Genomic DNA, 16662 nt, shown 5'->3' on the forward strand with positions numbered 1-16662 from the left:
TGGCTGCCTAGTCTCCACTTGATTATATCTAATTAAGGAGAACCTGCAATCTGAGTCAATTGGATTGTGGTTTGACCTGTTCAAAAAAATATTTTTGTAATATTCATAATCTATCTTCCTATAACTTAAATCCAATTTGTGTCCAGCATTCCGCAAGAGAACAAACAGGTCTAGACCTTTTTCTATATCAACATACATTCCAACAGATCTTTGCTGCCCTTTCAGATTTCTTAGAATCCTCCTTAAATTATGGTGTTGAGAATTTGAGTAGTATTTTATCAGGATTCTGATGAAAGTAAATTGAGCAGAATAATTACATTTTGTGATTTGGAAACTAGTATTTATGCAGCCTAAAATTGCCTTTGCCTTAGCCAAATCATGTTGCTGACTTATATTTAGTTTGTAATTAATCATTATTCTGAAACCTTTTCTGCAAGTATTGTTACTGTAACAGAGGAGTAAACATAATATAAGCAGTATCGTGCTGATTGTACGCCTGGCCCATCCAGTCCAGCAGCCTGTTTTTGCAATGGCCAATCAATTGCCCAAGGAAATCTCCAGGCATATGACCTTCAGAGACAAAAACACTAGTATCAAGGCCAATAGCCATTGATCCCCATGGCTTTCATGAATTGGTCCAATCCTTTTTTTTTTTTAGGTCACCAATCACATCTCATAATATAAGAATGCATATCACCTATTTCTGCTCCCACGGTATATATATATATATTTATGCCACCCTTCTCCTTAGACTCAGGGTGTCTTACAACATGTTGGCAATAGCACTTTTTTTAACAGAGCCAGCATATTGCCCCCATAATCCGGGTCCTCATTTTACTCACCTTGGAAGGATGGAAGGCTGAGTCAACCTTGAGCCGGTGACCTGCAGATCTAGCAGTCAGCTTTAGTGGCCTGCAGTACTGCGCTCTACCCACTGTGCCACCTCGTCTCTATTGCCCTAGATGCCACTGCATTGTTATCCCAATGAGTCTGTCAGGGTTGACACTAATCAGATTGGAACCAGTCCTGTTTAAACCAGATAGAGAGCAGGAGCATTCTAATCTCAGGTGTGGGAAAACCATGACTACAATCCATTGACTGAATAGGACAGAAGAACAAAGCTTCAAATTAAAGACCTTTATATTATACATACACACACACACACACACACACACACACACAAAGACTTCACTTGCATGTTCTGTAGTAGTCAGATTATCTTCATAGACACAAATTCTTTCTTGTTTGCAATAAGGTAACTTATATTACAGCATTGAGTCCTTGGCATTAGTGCTATCTAGTTCCTGAAGGAAGGGTTGGGTTCATCACAGGTAGATATTTCCTGCCGAAGGTTAGACACTCATGATCACACAAAAAAGTTTGATAGCTGTTCAATCTCTTGTATCAATTACAATCTCCTACATATGACATTCCAAAGGCCATGGACAATACCTCACGCGTAAGTAATCTCACAAAGCTACATAAATGCTGGAAAATACAGCAACAGCACTTTTCATTCCTTATTGTTCCTCAGGCCATCTTGGTTCTCTACTAAAGTATCCATTCCCTTCCATTTTCCTCAACAAATAAGCTTAACAAAAGAAGCTTTTTAAAAAAAAGAATAAAAAATAAAGGATACTGCAGCATCTTCATGTAATTCTGTATTGCCTGAAGCCAGTCTGGGATCATCATGGAAGCCTTGTAATTTGGCACCGATGGCATAGAAGGCTGCATAAAATGAGACAGAGACAAGTTGGGAGAGGTCAGTATTTGAGGTAGACAGCCAAAACTGTTTTAACTTCCCAGAGAAGAAGAGCGGGACTGCATTTTGAAAAAACTCTACTAATGCAAATCCTGTCCATGTATTTTATCAGTTTAAGACCCACTAAGCAAAACGGGATTTATTCCCAAGTAGGTCTGCAATATGTAACCGGAGCATTCATTGTCTGAAAGAAGACCTAACTTGCAAAGGTTTGTCTTATTGAAGACAAACCTAAGATTGCAGGTTCTCCACTAGTTTCTGTTCTGTCGAGCTCTCTGGTAGAATCCTCCCAAAAATTCACAGGTACAAATTTCAGACACACACACGTTTGAAAATTCAAAACAATGTTCTTTATAATGAAAATTCACTTAAACCAAGCCCTCTTTTGGTATAGCAAAGAGCACTCATCTGCAAACAAACTGGTAATTTGTACAAGTCCCTTATCAGTTCTGTGATACTTATCTTGCAGCTGTGAGGCAATTCACAGTCCTTCTTCTTTCACAAAGTGAAACACACTTTGTTCCGGTTTAGTTTCAAAGCAGGGAAAAATCAGCACACAAAAAGTCAAAGTCAGTAAAGCATTCACGAAACACAATGATCAGATAATCCTCCAAAATGGCCAAACCCACAGGCTGCTATTTACCACAGCCCCACCCAACCACAGGTGGCCTCATTTTCTTTGATAATAATCTCTCAGTTGTTGTTGCCTATGCATTGCTCTCCGCATGTGTGGCTGTATCATTAACTCTTGTTCTGAATCCAAGGAGGAGCTAGATAAGTGATCTCCTTCTGAGCTGTCTGCCCCACTCTCCTCCTCCCTGTCACTCATGTCTTCTTGGTCAGAGGAGCCTTCATCAGCAGATTCCACCGGGGGGTGGGGGCAAAACAGGCCTGCAGCATGTGGATGTCTCCCCCACCTCCACAGTCCTTGGGGCAGGAGCAGGGCCAGAGCTAACCACAAATGTTTCAAGCCAACTTTGCTAAATTAAGGTATAATCCACCATTTGCCTTCTCTCAACATCCTCGCTCCTCCAAACAGAATATTCATACAGCTGTTCATGCAACTGGAGAAAGAAGGGCCATCTGAGATTCATATGTCACAATTCCATGCTAGCAATTGACAAGTGAACAGAAACAAAGGGACATTGTCTATTAACAAGTACTGCGCTGAGCAGCTAAAGCAGAAGCAAACTGTCCAATTTCTGTGGCATGGAAATATTAAGAAAGAATGAAGAGTAGGTCTGTAAAGAGCAACTTAGAAACAATTGTTGTACCTGGAAAACATAATAAAGACTGTATATGTGCAGATTCATCTACTGATATAAGTACACAAAGCATAATAGTTTTATCTGTCTGCAGCAAGCCTATTCCTTTAAATGTGATGATAACCCTCAAATATTTACAGTGTGTTTCAGATGCCTGGATGCATTATCCATCTATGCCTCGTTATCCCAACCCTGTTCTCCCACTACACAAGGCTTTGTTCGGGGAATTTCAGGAGGGCTTTCCTGCTCCTATTTCTCATCTTCAAACTCTAGACATTCAGCGATAATCAGTGTAACTATGAAGCAAGCATTTTTTCTATTCAATGTAAAAGTTCTCATTGTCATGCATGCCATGATCTTTCAGATATATTATAGTACAATTTTCATCTTTCCTAGGTACATGGCCACCAATGACCATATTGGCTGGGGGTGATGGAAATGATATAAATATGCTAAGACATTATCAGGTTGAGAAGGATTTATTACATTCATCACAGTGATACAAGTACCTTGTCAGGTGGGGCAAGAAATGCAAATATCCAGAGTCTGGTTTATACTAATAAAACTTGCTGGTAAATGACGTAAATCCACCTATTGGCTGCCAGTTATTACTCCAAAAGCATGGTTTATAAATAGACCAGCATTTTCCCTTAATCTTTTAATTCAAGAGTGGATCATTTCTGCCCTATCTATGACTCTATGATTCCCCTCGTGCCCCTTTTTGTAGATCCCAACTATATCACAGGAGGGGGAGGGAGGGTCTGCCAAAAATCTAAAATCACCAAAAATCACCCAGATGCACCTTCATACATTTAAAAATGAAGTATCAGATAAATAGAACAAAAGCAGACGGTCTTCACTAACTTAGAACAAGTTACCAACTCAAGGTTGACTCAGCTTTCCATCCTTCCAGGGTCAATAAAATTTATTTATTTATGTATTCGATTTTTATGCCGCCCTTCTCCTTAAACTCAGGGTGGCTTACAACATGTTAGCAATATCACTTTTTAACAGAACCAGCATATTGGCCCAGTCCAGGTCCTCATTTTACCCAGGATGGAAGGCTGGGTCAACCTTGAGCCGGTAATGAGATTTGAACTGCTGACCTACAGATCTACAATCAGCTTCAGTGGCCAGTACTACAGCACTCTACCTGCTGCACCACCCCGGCTCATGAGGACCGAAATTGTTGGGAGCAATATATATTGACTCCTAAACAGTTTAGAGAGGGTTGTAAAATACTGTGAAGCAGTATATAAGTGTTACTGCTGTAAGCCAGGGTTGGCGAACCTTTTCGGCACCAAGTACCGAAACGGGAGTGCGCACGCGGGGGAGCCCCAGAAACCAAAAGAGTAGCTCACCAGTGCACATGCATGCACTGGGAAGCTCAGCTTACTGTTTCTAGCAGGTTCACCAGTCACCTGGTCTTCCAGGATCTGGCACACATGTGCACATGAAGACCAGGTGATGTGCCGGAAACTGGAAGCTTAGTTTCCTGGCATACGCATGCACACCAGGGAGCTGCTCTTCTGGATTCCAGCACTCCCACACAGGTGAAGAACAGCTGGCCGGCACGTATTTGAGCACCGAAACCCAAAAGACCAGCTGGTGATGGCTGGTGTGCCGGCAGAGATGGCTCTGAGTGCCACTTCTGACACTTGTGCCATAGGTTCACCATCACATCTATTAGCATTAAAGAGCTGATACTGAAGTGAATTACTGATGCCATTGAATCTCTCCCCAGAATCCCTACTTTAATTGGGTTTAGAAGATCTTAATTAAATAATGTGAACTATCCTGTCTTATTTATTTACTACATATTGTATTGTATTGTATTGTTTTGCATTGTATGTATTGCATTGCATTGCATAGAATAGAATAGTACAGAATAGTATAATATAATATAGAATAGAATAGAATAGAATAGAATTCTTTATTGGCCAAGTGTGATTGGATACACAAGGAATTTGTCTTGGTGCAGATGCTCTCAGCATACATAAAAGAAAAGATACATTTGTCAAGAAGCATGTGGTACAACACTTAATGTTGTAATGTATTGTATTGATATGCCACTCATTCCGAAACGGGACTCATTATCCTCATTTTCAAGAGTATCTCTGGAACCCAAAGGTGTAGTGCTGTGGTCTGTTCCCATGAAAGAAAACAAGCTAAACTGACATGGTAGAGTATCCCGAGAAGCTGAAAAAAGGACTAAGAACCAATCCCACCAGTTTGCCTTACTTTAAATTGGTATTGGGAAACTGGCTGAGCCCATCATGACAATCATTTTATGAACAAGCCCACCAACTGTCATGCAACCATATTGTGAGGCCTTATTGTCATATCCACTGCCTCACAAAGATGCCTTTGTCTTGTCTGAGCTCTCCATGTAGCAGATGTATTGCAACTAGAAAATTAGCAGTCTTGTGCTGCAACATCATTCTGTTTCTGTGTTTCTTCATTACAGTTCTTGTGCTTGGTGCTTACAATAGGAACTTTGTTAAAAGGATGACATGCCATCCATAAACCAGTCCCCCATTTTCCCTTTCATCTGCTCCTACCCTGTTTCCCTGAAAATAAGACAGCGTCTTGTATTAATTTTTGCTCCCAAAGATGTGCTATGTCTTATTTTCAGGGGATGTCTTATTTTTTTTCAATGAAGAAGAATTCATACTTATTGCTGAACAAAACAAATTAACATTTATTATAAACTGTACAGTAGTTGTCATCACAAACCAGCATAACCAGACAAAGTGTGAATCCTATCAAGAATTTTTTACTACTACCGTACCTTTATGTACTACTACCGTGTTGGATGTGTTTTAAATCTCATTGATGCAGCGTTTTGGGATGCAATTTATGGACAGCAGTGTTATATATGTTCTGTTCGGGAATGCTGCGAAACGAAACCTCTCCTATGTCTTACTTTTGGGGGTGACTTATTTTCGGGGAAACAGGGTATTAGTAAAGCAGAGAAAAGTATTGCACTGACAAATGAATTTTCAAAATATCAAGATCCTGATTTGGCCTTGCTAGTTTCTCCATTGGTATTAATACTGTATATCAGAGGTCTTTAAACTTGGCAACGTTAAGACTTGTGGACTTCAACTCCCAGAATTCTCCAGCCTGCTCTGCTGGCTGGAGAATTCTGGGAGTTGAAGTCCACAAGTCTTAACGCTGCCAAGTTTGAGGACCCCTGCTGTATATGCTTCCTATAACACAGCAAAATTTTCTCAAGTCTGATCCCCATCTCCAGAGCAATGCTGCAGGAGGAAAACAAATCCAGCAGGATGTTCCTAGCAATGCCTCCCTTGCCTACAGCGGCTAAGACACAAAAGGAAAGAAAGAAGAACCCCACCCAAGACTCTTCTTCAGCATTTGGGCTTGCAGGCAGGACGGGTGGCTGGAAAGGCTGCTGTCTCTGAAGAGTATCCATTGCAAGGGTTTCCATCCTTTGATTGCCAGCTGTTTTATCAATCATCAGAGCTCTCCAGTCACAAGTCATGTGGTGCAGAATTACGATGGCAAATAAAAGGAGATGACACGTAAAGGCAGCACCTGCTTGGGTAGCTTTCACTTATTTCAGACCAGATTCTTATCCTCTCCTAGCCAAAGGGAAACCTAGCCACAGGAACCTTGCCCCATAATACTCTAATTAGAAAATGTCAATATTGACTATTTCTTTCAGGTGACATATACCTGTCGTTTGGCGGGACCCAGGGGAAAAGCCTTCTCTGTGGCGGCCCCAGCCCTCTGGAACCAACTCCCCCCAAAGATTAGAATTGCCCCCACCCTCCTTGCCTTTCGTAAGCTCCTTAAAACCCACCTCTGCCGTCAGGCATGGGGGAACTGAGATATTCTTTCCCCCTAGGCCTTTACAATTCATGTATGGTATGTTTGTATGTATGGATGTTTGGTTTTACAATAAGGATTTTTTAGTTGTTTTAGTATTGGATTTACATGCTGTTTTATGTTACTGTTGTTAGCCGCCCCGAGTCTACGGAGAGGGGCGGCATACAAATCCAATCAATCAATCAATCAATAAATAAAATAAATAAAATAATATAAATAAAATAAAATTAAATTAAATAAATAAATAAATAAATACCAGAGACACTGTATTGTGGTACGTGTTTTGCCATTCACAGCTGGGACAGCATAGTAATCAGGTGCCGACTTGGATTGGAAAGAGTAGGTTCAACCACAGCAGCATCCAGGGGCTCTCACTGCTTTTGCCAGAATGATGAAAATGGTGTCATGTCATAATCTCCACCACTTAGGAGATGGGTGACATCATAAGACATATAGAAGAGGGGAAGGGCTGGCACCATAACTCTGCCATTTGTCACTCTGCCACACTTTTTCTGGCCCTAACACAGAGTCAGTAGGACTCTACTTCATCCTAGAGCAGTGATGGTGAACCTGTGGTACACATGCCACATGTGGCACACAGAGCCATTGCCCTAGTTCAGCTTCAACGTGTATGTACGCATCGGCCAGCTGATTTTCAGCTCATGTGGAGGCTCCAGGAGGGCGTTTCCAGCTTCTGAAAGCCCTCTGGGGGTCGGAGGAGAGTTTTTCATCCTCCCCAGGCTCCAGTAAAGCCTCTGGAGCCTGGGAAGGGTGAAAAACAGGCCTACCAGAAGTTAGGAAACAGGCCATTTTTGGCTTCCAGAGGGCCTCCGGGTGGGGGCTGGGGAGGCCATTTTCACACACACACATACACATCAGGCATTGAATTATGGGTGTGGGTACTCTCGCATGCGCAATAGCGCATGCACACATACACTTTTGGCACCCAAGGAAAAAATGTCCTAAGCAGTGATGGCAAACCTATGGCACGGGTACCACAAATGGAATGTGGAGCCATATCTGTCGACACGCAAGCCGTTGCCCTAGCTCAGATTTTTGGCTTGCACAGGGGCTCTGGGAGGGTGTTTTAGGCTTCTGCAGGCCCTGGGGGGATGGGGGAGAGCATTTTTGCCCTCCCCAGGCCCCTGGGAAGCCTCTGGAGCCTGGGGGGCTGAAAACGGGCCTACCAGGCCCACCAAAAGTTGGGAAATAGGCTGTTTTTGGCCTCCAGAGGTCCTCCAGGGGGCAGGAAAGGCAATTTCCACCCTCCCCAGGCATTGAATTATGGGTGTGGGAACTCGCGGAGGTGAAATAATGTGTGCGCACCCACTTTTGGCACCTGAGGGAAAAAAAGTTTGCCATCACACTGTCCTAGAGAATGAAGACGTCAAAAGACCTCAGGTTAAAGATAGTCATGGAGAAACTCTATTTGAAAGCAACTTGATGACATATAGGACTTTGAAGATCCCACAGGAATAGAGGTGAGCATCCTGTTCCCTGCTAGATACTGCTAAGCCAATTTTCCATTAATCTTGTCCACATATCCAATGGCAACAATGGCGAACTGTACTTCAGCCAATTCTAAAGTGCCAAAATTGTTCATCCCTGGTCTAGACTAAGTTAATCTGCTGTGACATGCAACTGGTGTGATGGGTGAGTAATGCAGATGTTCAGAGCGAGGAAAGGGAGTATGAAAACCAACTATTTGTAGGTTAGTGCAAGCTTCTAAATCCATCCTACTAAAACCACCTCTCAGCAAAGTGGTGTTTTTCCTGCCAAATTCAACTGCTGTGCCACTTGCAATTTCTCCCCATCTTCCTTATCACAGAGCTGCAAACTTTCACAAATGTTTCTGGCGATAAGACACTAGACTGCACATTTTCAAGTGTGAGGAAAGCAAATAGTTGCTCAAAATAAACCCTTGGTATAGAAATGCCCAGGTGACAATTAACTGATGGCACTTTTGGTTGCAACTACAAATATTTCCTCCAGGGAAAAGAATGAGCAGCTGTTGGACCACATTCATACGTGTCTCGAGGGTTCGTGAAAGCAAGTACAGCTAAGGCTGAGAGACAATTAGCCCTCTGCAAATAAAAGGATTCTGAATCTTGAATGAGTAGGTCTCAATTATTTTTCAGGCTATTTGAGGCTGAACAGAAAAATATGAAACATGTCACTCTCAGAATCCAGAACAAGATTTTAGTAGTTATTAGACACCTTTTTATTTCTATTTAGTTCCATTGCTATAGATAGCTCCCTCCTCCCAGCCAGGTTGAGCTCACTACTGATAAACTCCACATATACTTCTATATAATTTTGCAGTAGCAGTATCCCCCCCCCCCCAAATTATCTTCCGGGATAATTTTTGACTTCAACATCTTCTTTCCCAGTGGTATCCTATTCAAATGCCAACCAGGTGTGACTATTCCTGGCTTTTTCCAAATTTCACCAAAGTTAATCAGTTGTTAATGGAGGGAAGTGTTTTTAATAGGAAAGTGAACACAAGAACAAGGGGGCACAATCTGAGGTTAGTTGGGGGAAAGATCAGAAGCAACGTGAGAAAATATTATTTTACTGAAAGAGTAGTAGATGCTTGGAACAAACGTCCAGCAGACATGGTTGGTAAATCCACAGTAACTGAATGTAAACATGCCTGAGATAAACATATATCCATTCTAAGATAAAATATAGGAAATAGCATAAGGGCAGACTAGATGGACCATGAGGTCTTTTCCCGCCGTCAATTTTCTATGTTTCTATGTTTCTAATAAAATTCCAAATGTACACCGTTATTTGTTTCATTGCAAAAAGGACAGATAAGTTCTTGCAATAACACCTATTCCACCCACTGTGGAAAGCAGAAATAGTAGAAAAGTAGAAATAGCTACATAAACAACTACACATAAACAAGCAAAGAAATTTTCACGCATCCTGGTCAGACGGCTAAGTAGAAAACAAGAACTCTGGGGTAGAGGGAGCCATAACTTACTTTTGAAAGCAAAGTAGCACTCCTTATAGCTTCCACCATCTCTTTGCCCGAAGGGTGGACCTTCGCCACATGCCCCCACATTCTCTCCCAGGTGTGCCCATCAATTGGAAAGCCACTTTTGTTGACAAGGAATACCGCTCCTCCATCTCTGTCCTCCTCTTCCGAGCCTCCGTTGTTGGCAGTACTGAGCGTCCGAGTGTGGGAGCTTCTGGAACGGCCCCCTTTGTCTCCCTTGGAGTGGGAATTGTGGGAAGCTTTGGAGCCAGAGCCAGTCATCGTGAGCTCTCAAGGAACCAGCAGTCCAACAAGAAGACAGACCCTGGTCAGTGTCCCGTCAAGCAAGCCTGCTCCATTCTGCCCCCTGCTCCCGCCAAGTGAACGAGGCTGACATGAAATCGCTTGCTAGCAGCCACCGAGCGGGTGGTGGAGGGCTTGTTCCTTACAGAAGCAGAATCTACAAAGACACAAGGAGGGGAGAACATGGTATATCAGCAGCATTAAGCAGCCAAGCTCAACCTTCCCACCAAGTGCCTTCCAGCCACATCAAGCTACAACTTCTATTATCCCCAGCGTAGTGGTACAAATCCAGGGTGGCTGGGGATGATGAGCACTGCAATCGAAGACAGATGGGGAGCATCATCTAAGTCTGCACTTCTACAGTGATCCCTCGTTTTTCGCTGGGGATGCGTTCCGTAAAAAACGAATTTCCGTTAAGTAGAGGAAAGATATTTTTTAATGTATTTAACGAGTATTTGGACTTTTAAAACCCACCCTTTGCATGAAACAGTCATTCCATAATGTTTCTCAGCTGGAACCACATGTGATATCCTACCAGTTTCTTTAATAGAGTACGGTAGTACTGTAGAAAAATTTTATGAATTTTTAATGGATTTTAAAAATTTAATGGATTTAAGCCCCCTTTGAAACCCCGTGAAGTAGCAAATCTGTGAAAGATGAACCGTGAAGTAGCGAGGGATTACTGTATTTCTACTAGTTTTTTCTCATCATGCTTTTCCTCCCACTTAGGACTGTATGACTGTAACTTGTTGCTTGTTTCCTAAGATTTTTATTAATATTGTTTCTTCATTGCTTATTTGACCCCTATGACAATCATAAACTGTTGTACCACATGATTCTTGACAAATGTATCTTTTCTTTTATGTACACTGAGAGCATGGGCACCAAGACAAATTCCTTGTGTGTCCAATCACACTTGGGCAGTAAAGAATTCTATTCTATTGTATTCTATTTTATTCTATTCTATCAGGTTGGAGAAGACAGGGTTAGAGAAAACAATCTCTTTTTCAGAGACTTTGCAGAGACAGTGACATTCCTTCATTTAGCATTATTTTTGTTCATCAAAATTCTCAAAACCCCTCACAAACCCAGAATCCTCTACTAACCAAGCGAGGAAAACAAAACAAGGCAAGCCTCCCCCTCCCACCCCCAATTCCCAAAGCAAGGTTAATGGCAACTAAGCTCGGGGTGCTGCATGCTGTGTGAACATGCAGCGGAGGTCCCTGACCCGATTAAGCGGGCGGTGTGTGAACCCAGCCACCGGGGTATCCTTATTATCAGCTGGAATATAGCCAACGACAGAATAGAAAAAGAATAGATTTGACTCTATATTCCATTTGTTTTAAACAAAAGGACACCGTAGAAGAGCTCTCTCTGCTACAGCAATCCTCAGGCAGGGGGCGACAGCCACCCAGCCAGCCCAAAAAAAAAAAGCCTTTCTTTCAGTCTGAGAAATGTCTCACACACTAAAAAAGGAACGGGACGCCTCGCCGTTGCGGGCTACCACAACGCCTCAATTTTGGACCCACCCACACACTCGATTTCAACGAGACTCTGCAACCGAGAGACGGTTGGCGCCAAATCCCGGCTCGGGCTTTTGGTTGGGGTGGGGGGAGAGACCCACAAAGGGGAAACAAACACACACACACGCATCCGCGCGCGCACAAAGAACATCTCCTGAGGGGAGATTCCAGCACCTCTCCGTGCGCATTCCCACGTTCACCCCCCACCCCCCTTGACGCTCATTGTTCGGCGACTGGAAAGCTCCGCGGCGCGCAGCAACCGGGGGTCGGGCTGCTCGTGAAGGAAAAAGGCACGCACGGTTCGCCTCCACCTCGTTTTTGGCAAACCTCCTCCAGGCGGGATGGTTGGAGTTCGCGTGTGTGAAACGAAGCCAAAGGCAGGCGGGGTGGGTTTTTTTCGGGGGGGGGCAAGCCTTTTCCTCAAGGAGAGGGCTCCCCACCACCACCTTCCATCGCTCGCTCGGTAGGAGGACCCCACCCATTCGCCCCTTCCCGCTGCGCCGCCGCGAGTCTTACCCGGTCGCCAGAGGATTCATTGCACCGGAGCCTCTCCAGGCGGCTGCGGCTGATGCTGCTCCTGCAGCTGACTCGGACGCCTTCGCCTTAGTCCATGTTCCATGATCAAGTGTTACTCTCTGACATGTAACCATGTTACCCGGCAGCTGCCGACATTCGGAGCGCTCCCATTGGGCGCCGCAACAAAGAGAGGTGGACTTAAGAGAGTCGGGAAGCATCTCATAGAGGCGTTGCACACTTCTGATTGGTCGGGAGCTCGGCAGGCTAGCAAGGCCAGCCCGGGAAATCTAATCGGTTAAGCATCTCAAACCCCTCAGTCGCGTCGATACATCGAAGGGGGGGGGGCTCTCCTCGGGAAGTCAGAATTTATAGGTGACATTTCACCCCACGAGGTACATTAATAGTTAAGTAAACGATTTGATTATTTATATCCCACTTTATTATTTTTCGAATAATTGAATATGTAGAATACATATACAGTGGTACCTCCACCTAAGAACGCCTCTACTTATGAACTTTTCTAGATAGGAACTGGGTGTTCAAGATTTTTTTGCCTCTCCTTAAGAACCATTTTCCACTTACAAACCCGAACCTCTGAAACTGTAACTGGAAAAGGCAGGGAGAAGCCTCAGTGGGGCCTCTCTAGGAAGATCCTGGGAGGAAACAGGGCCCGAAAAGGGGAGAAGCCTCCATGGGGCCTATTTAGGAATCTCCTGGGAGGAAACAGGGCTGCAAAAGGCGGGGAGAAACCTCCATGGGGCTTCTCTATGAATCTCCTGGAAGGAAACAGGGCCTCCACACATTATTCGCTTTTACTTTGATTCCTATGGGAAAAATTGCTTCTTCTTACAAACTTTTCTACTTAAGAACCTGGTCATGGAATGAATTAAGTTTATAAGTAGAAGTACCACTGTATATTTTTCACACACGTATACACAAATAATTCATCTGAATCCTCCAGTATATATAGAGCAGGGGGTCCAGAAAAAACAGGGAAATCAGGATTTATCAGGGAAATCGGCAATTCAGGAAATATCAGAATTATCAAGGAATTTGTGAAAAAAATAGAATAAATCAGGGGGAAAACAAAACTATTAAAATGTTTAAAAGTCAGGGGGAAGTCATGTAAAAAACAACAATGGATCGCACTGCCTGGCAGAGTCAAGCAAAAAGCATAACACTGGCAACTTGCTTCCTCGGCTACCGATATTTCTCCACGGCTTAGCCATTTGGTATGACAACATCTACGACCACGCCTTAACTAGATCGCAAATTACAGGGAAATGTCAGGGAAATATCAGGGAATTTCAAAATGCTTTCCCCCTGGACCTTGTAGAGTGAGCCAGACTCCCTTGAGAGCCACAAAGGAGCAGGCACTCATGGGCCTGGTTAGGACCTTGAAAGTTTTTCCTATTTAATTTTAATTATTCTATTCTTGTTTCAAATTGTTTATTATTATTATTAATTAGATTTATATGCTGCCCCTCCGAAGACTGGGGGCGATTTACAACATTAAAAATGGCCTATTATAGCATTTATATATAGCGTGTATGTTTTAATAGAAACATAGAAACATAGAAGTCTTGTACACTGCCCAGAATAGCTCTGTGAGTGAGATGAGTGATTTCTAAATGTGATACATACATACACAGTGGATATAAAAAATCTAAACACCCGTGTTAAAATGTCAGGGCTCTGAGATGTAAAAGAATCTATGCAAGAAAAAATACTTCTGATTTTTTCCCCACCTTTAATATAACAAGCTGTGCAATTCAACTTAAAAACAAACCAAAATATTTAAATGGGCGGTGGTGGTAAAAAAACAACACCTAGCGTATGACTGCATGTATGTGTGCACACTCTCTTATAGGTAGGGATATATCTCTGTTCAGAATTAACCAATCACATTCAAACTTATGTTAAATAGTAGCAGTATTCACCTGCCACCAGTTAAAGTGACTCTGATCAAGCTCAAATAAAGTTCAGCTATTTTAGTAGGATTTTTCTGACATTTATTCAGTTGCCTCTTACAGCAAAAGCTATAGTTTGCAAAGGGCATTGAAGGCATGATCTTAGAAAGCATCAAAGCAATCTCATTGTTGGAAGGTATCAGTGAGGAAAAAAGTACGAACAAAAATTCCAAGGCATTGTATATACCAGAGGACTTCAAACTTGGCAACTTGAAGACTTGTGGACTTCAACTCCCAGAATTCTCCAGCCAGCAGAGCTGGCTGGAGAATTCTGGGAGTTGAAGTCCACAAGTCTTCAAGTTGCCAAGTTTGGGGACCCCTGGTATATACAGTACTCTTGAACACAGTGAATACGGTCATCAACAAGACATTATGAAGAATTGGATATCCATCAAAAATTGATGACAAAATAAGAATAAAACTAGTCTACCAGGGGTCCTTCAGCAACATTAAAGGAGCTACAGAAATACATCTGGACTGCAGGGCAGGATGACAAGACCGAAGTTTTTTCTAACAAAGAAGAACATCCAAGGCCAGCTTCGTTTTGTAAATGTCTACATCAAGTCTGACAAGGGCATGTTGGAAAATGTCTTATGGTCTGATGGGACCAAGGTTGAACTTACAACTTACATTGTAGCCAAGTGTCATTTCCTCAGTGTTGTCACATGAAAAGATACACTTATTTACAAAATGTGAGGGAGTGTACTCCTATAAAGTAATAACAATGGGATTTAAATAATCTAATGAGTATTGATGCTTTTGAACATTGGCATTGGAGAAAATTTCTGTGAATTGTGGGGATTGTCAAAAAACCCAAATTAATGGACCATCAAACAAATCAAGCCCAAGCTATCAGTCGAGGCAAAAATGACCAGAATCAAATTATTCTACCTCAAACACATTATATAAACACAAGGAAAGAGGAAAAAGAGATGACTGGGCACGCATGATAGGACTTTGTGACAATAACAAGGTTGAAAATCAGATTAGGAACAGACGTTATGAAGAACAATTAGCTATGGTTGCTAAGAGTTGAAAATAACTTGTCTCTTCAAGGAATCCACTGATTGGAGTTAGTACTGACATTTTATTTGAGAATTTTGCTTTGTAGCACCTGAATCATTTACACTGACAAATTATGTTCATATCAGTCTATATGTAGTCCCCAGTGTGAACCGCCAGCATGCAATTTCTCATCAACAAACATCTTTGCTACAATTCTTCTTGAGCTGAATTACTGAACCATGTCATTGGCATAAGTGTCAGGCAGACCATGACAATCTTACTGGAGGCAGTCAGTTCCATCAGCTCTGGATTTTTAAATGCACTGTGAAACCACCTAGATGAGGCAAAGCACGGCATATGTATTGCTCATCAACTCTTACTTAGCACAGCACAGCAGCTTTAACAATATTAGGCCTTGAGTGTGTTATACTGTGTTAACATGGTGTTTTTCCTATGCCTTGGGTTAGAATGATTTTGAGGGCCATCTCTGCTGACGGGGAGAAAGTTGCTTGATATTCCCTCCAAATGATTATATCTTTGCAGTTTTGTTTTATTTTGCTGTTTGTGTATATTAAGCTGTCCAGCTGAGTGGCTGGAGTTCTTATCATATAAATGTAGTTATAAATAAGCAAGCAACCTAGTTAGTCACCAGACAACCACTGAACTGTTCTAATAAATTGTATAAATGTACTCTTCCTACAATTCATTTGTTCAATATCTAAAATAAGGTTATCTTTAAATACAACATTCAACAAGATAAAAAGCAGGCTGCTAAACAGAATAGTTATTTAGGAGTTTGGGCAACTGCCCTACCTCAGCTACAACATGCATGTGTGAGCCTGCCAGCTGATTTTTGGCTCGCACAGAGGCTCTGGGAGGGTGTTTTTGGCTTCCAGAGAGCCTCCGGCGGGGGTGGGAAGGGCGCTTTTACCCTCCCCTGGCTCCGGGGAAGCCTTTGAAGCCTGGGGAGATTGAAACATGAGCCTACTGGGCTCATCAGAAGTTGGGAAACAGGCCATCACCGGCCTCCAGAGGGCCTCAGGGGAGGTGGGGAAAGCTGTTTTCACCCTCCCCAGGTATTGAACTATGGGTGTGTGCATGCTCTTTCGGCACCCAAGGGGAAAAAGGTTCACCATCACTGAAATAGAGGATAGACAGGTTTTTTCCTGATATCTGGGGCAGAAATGTGATTTGATTATGCTTTTCCTTAAAAATTATTAGGCACAGATATACGTTTACTATGTTAGCCTTGAAGCAACATTTATTCCTCATGTGAAAATGAAGACTTATTATTACCATGCTTACTCATTTGTAAAACAAGAACATCAGGACCAGTGGACTCAGCAAAGCAGTAAACCACTCATTTTCACCCTTCTTCTAAAAGTGAAAAAGATCTTTACTTCCAGGTAAGCCAAAGAACATGATGAGAACATTTAACATACGGTAATTCTTCTTAAATGTACACAAAATATTGCATACTTCT

The 16662-nt window shown here is 42.6% G+C and overlaps 2 protein-coding genes across 3 annotated transcripts in view; one reads left to right on the top strand and one right to left on the bottom strand.

Annotated features, from left to right (window-relative positions):
- The window catches only part of VASH2 (vasohibin 2), a 37320-nt gene extending 24940 nt beyond the window's left edge, over window positions 1-12380 (bottom strand). Inside the window, exons 1-3 of one of the 2 annotated variants that reach the window (XM_070734437.1) lie at window positions 12205-12380; window positions 9869-10322; window positions 1598-1728 (exon numbers count right to left, since the gene is read on the bottom strand). In XM_070734437.1, coding sequence (XP_070590538.1) covers window positions 1598-1728; window positions 9869-10144 — 407 coding nt within the window. In that variant the 5' untranslated portion in view covers window positions 10145-10322; window positions 12205-12380. Of the gene's footprint in view, window positions 1-166; window positions 183-1597; window positions 1729-9868; window positions 10323-12204 lie in introns of those variants that run through there. The other variant, XM_070734439.1, reaches the window with a different exon arrangement.
- Window positions 12381-16520: 4140 nt separating this feature from the next.
- The window catches only part of SPATA45 (spermatogenesis associated 45), a 29313-nt gene continuing 29171 nt past the window's right edge, over window positions 16521-16662 (top strand). Inside the window, exon 1 of the mRNA XM_070734443.1 lies at window positions 16521-16585. The gene's annotated coding sequence lies outside the window, so the exon portion shown is untranslated. The remainder of the gene's footprint in view (window positions 16586-16662) is intronic.

Source organism: Erythrolamprus reginae, chromosome 1, assembly GCF_031021105.1.
Source record: "Erythrolamprus reginae isolate rEryReg1 chromosome 1, rEryReg1.hap1, whole genome shotgun sequence".
Lineage (NCBI taxonomy): Eukaryota > Metazoa > Chordata > Lepidosauria > Squamata > Dipsadidae > Erythrolamprus > Erythrolamprus reginae.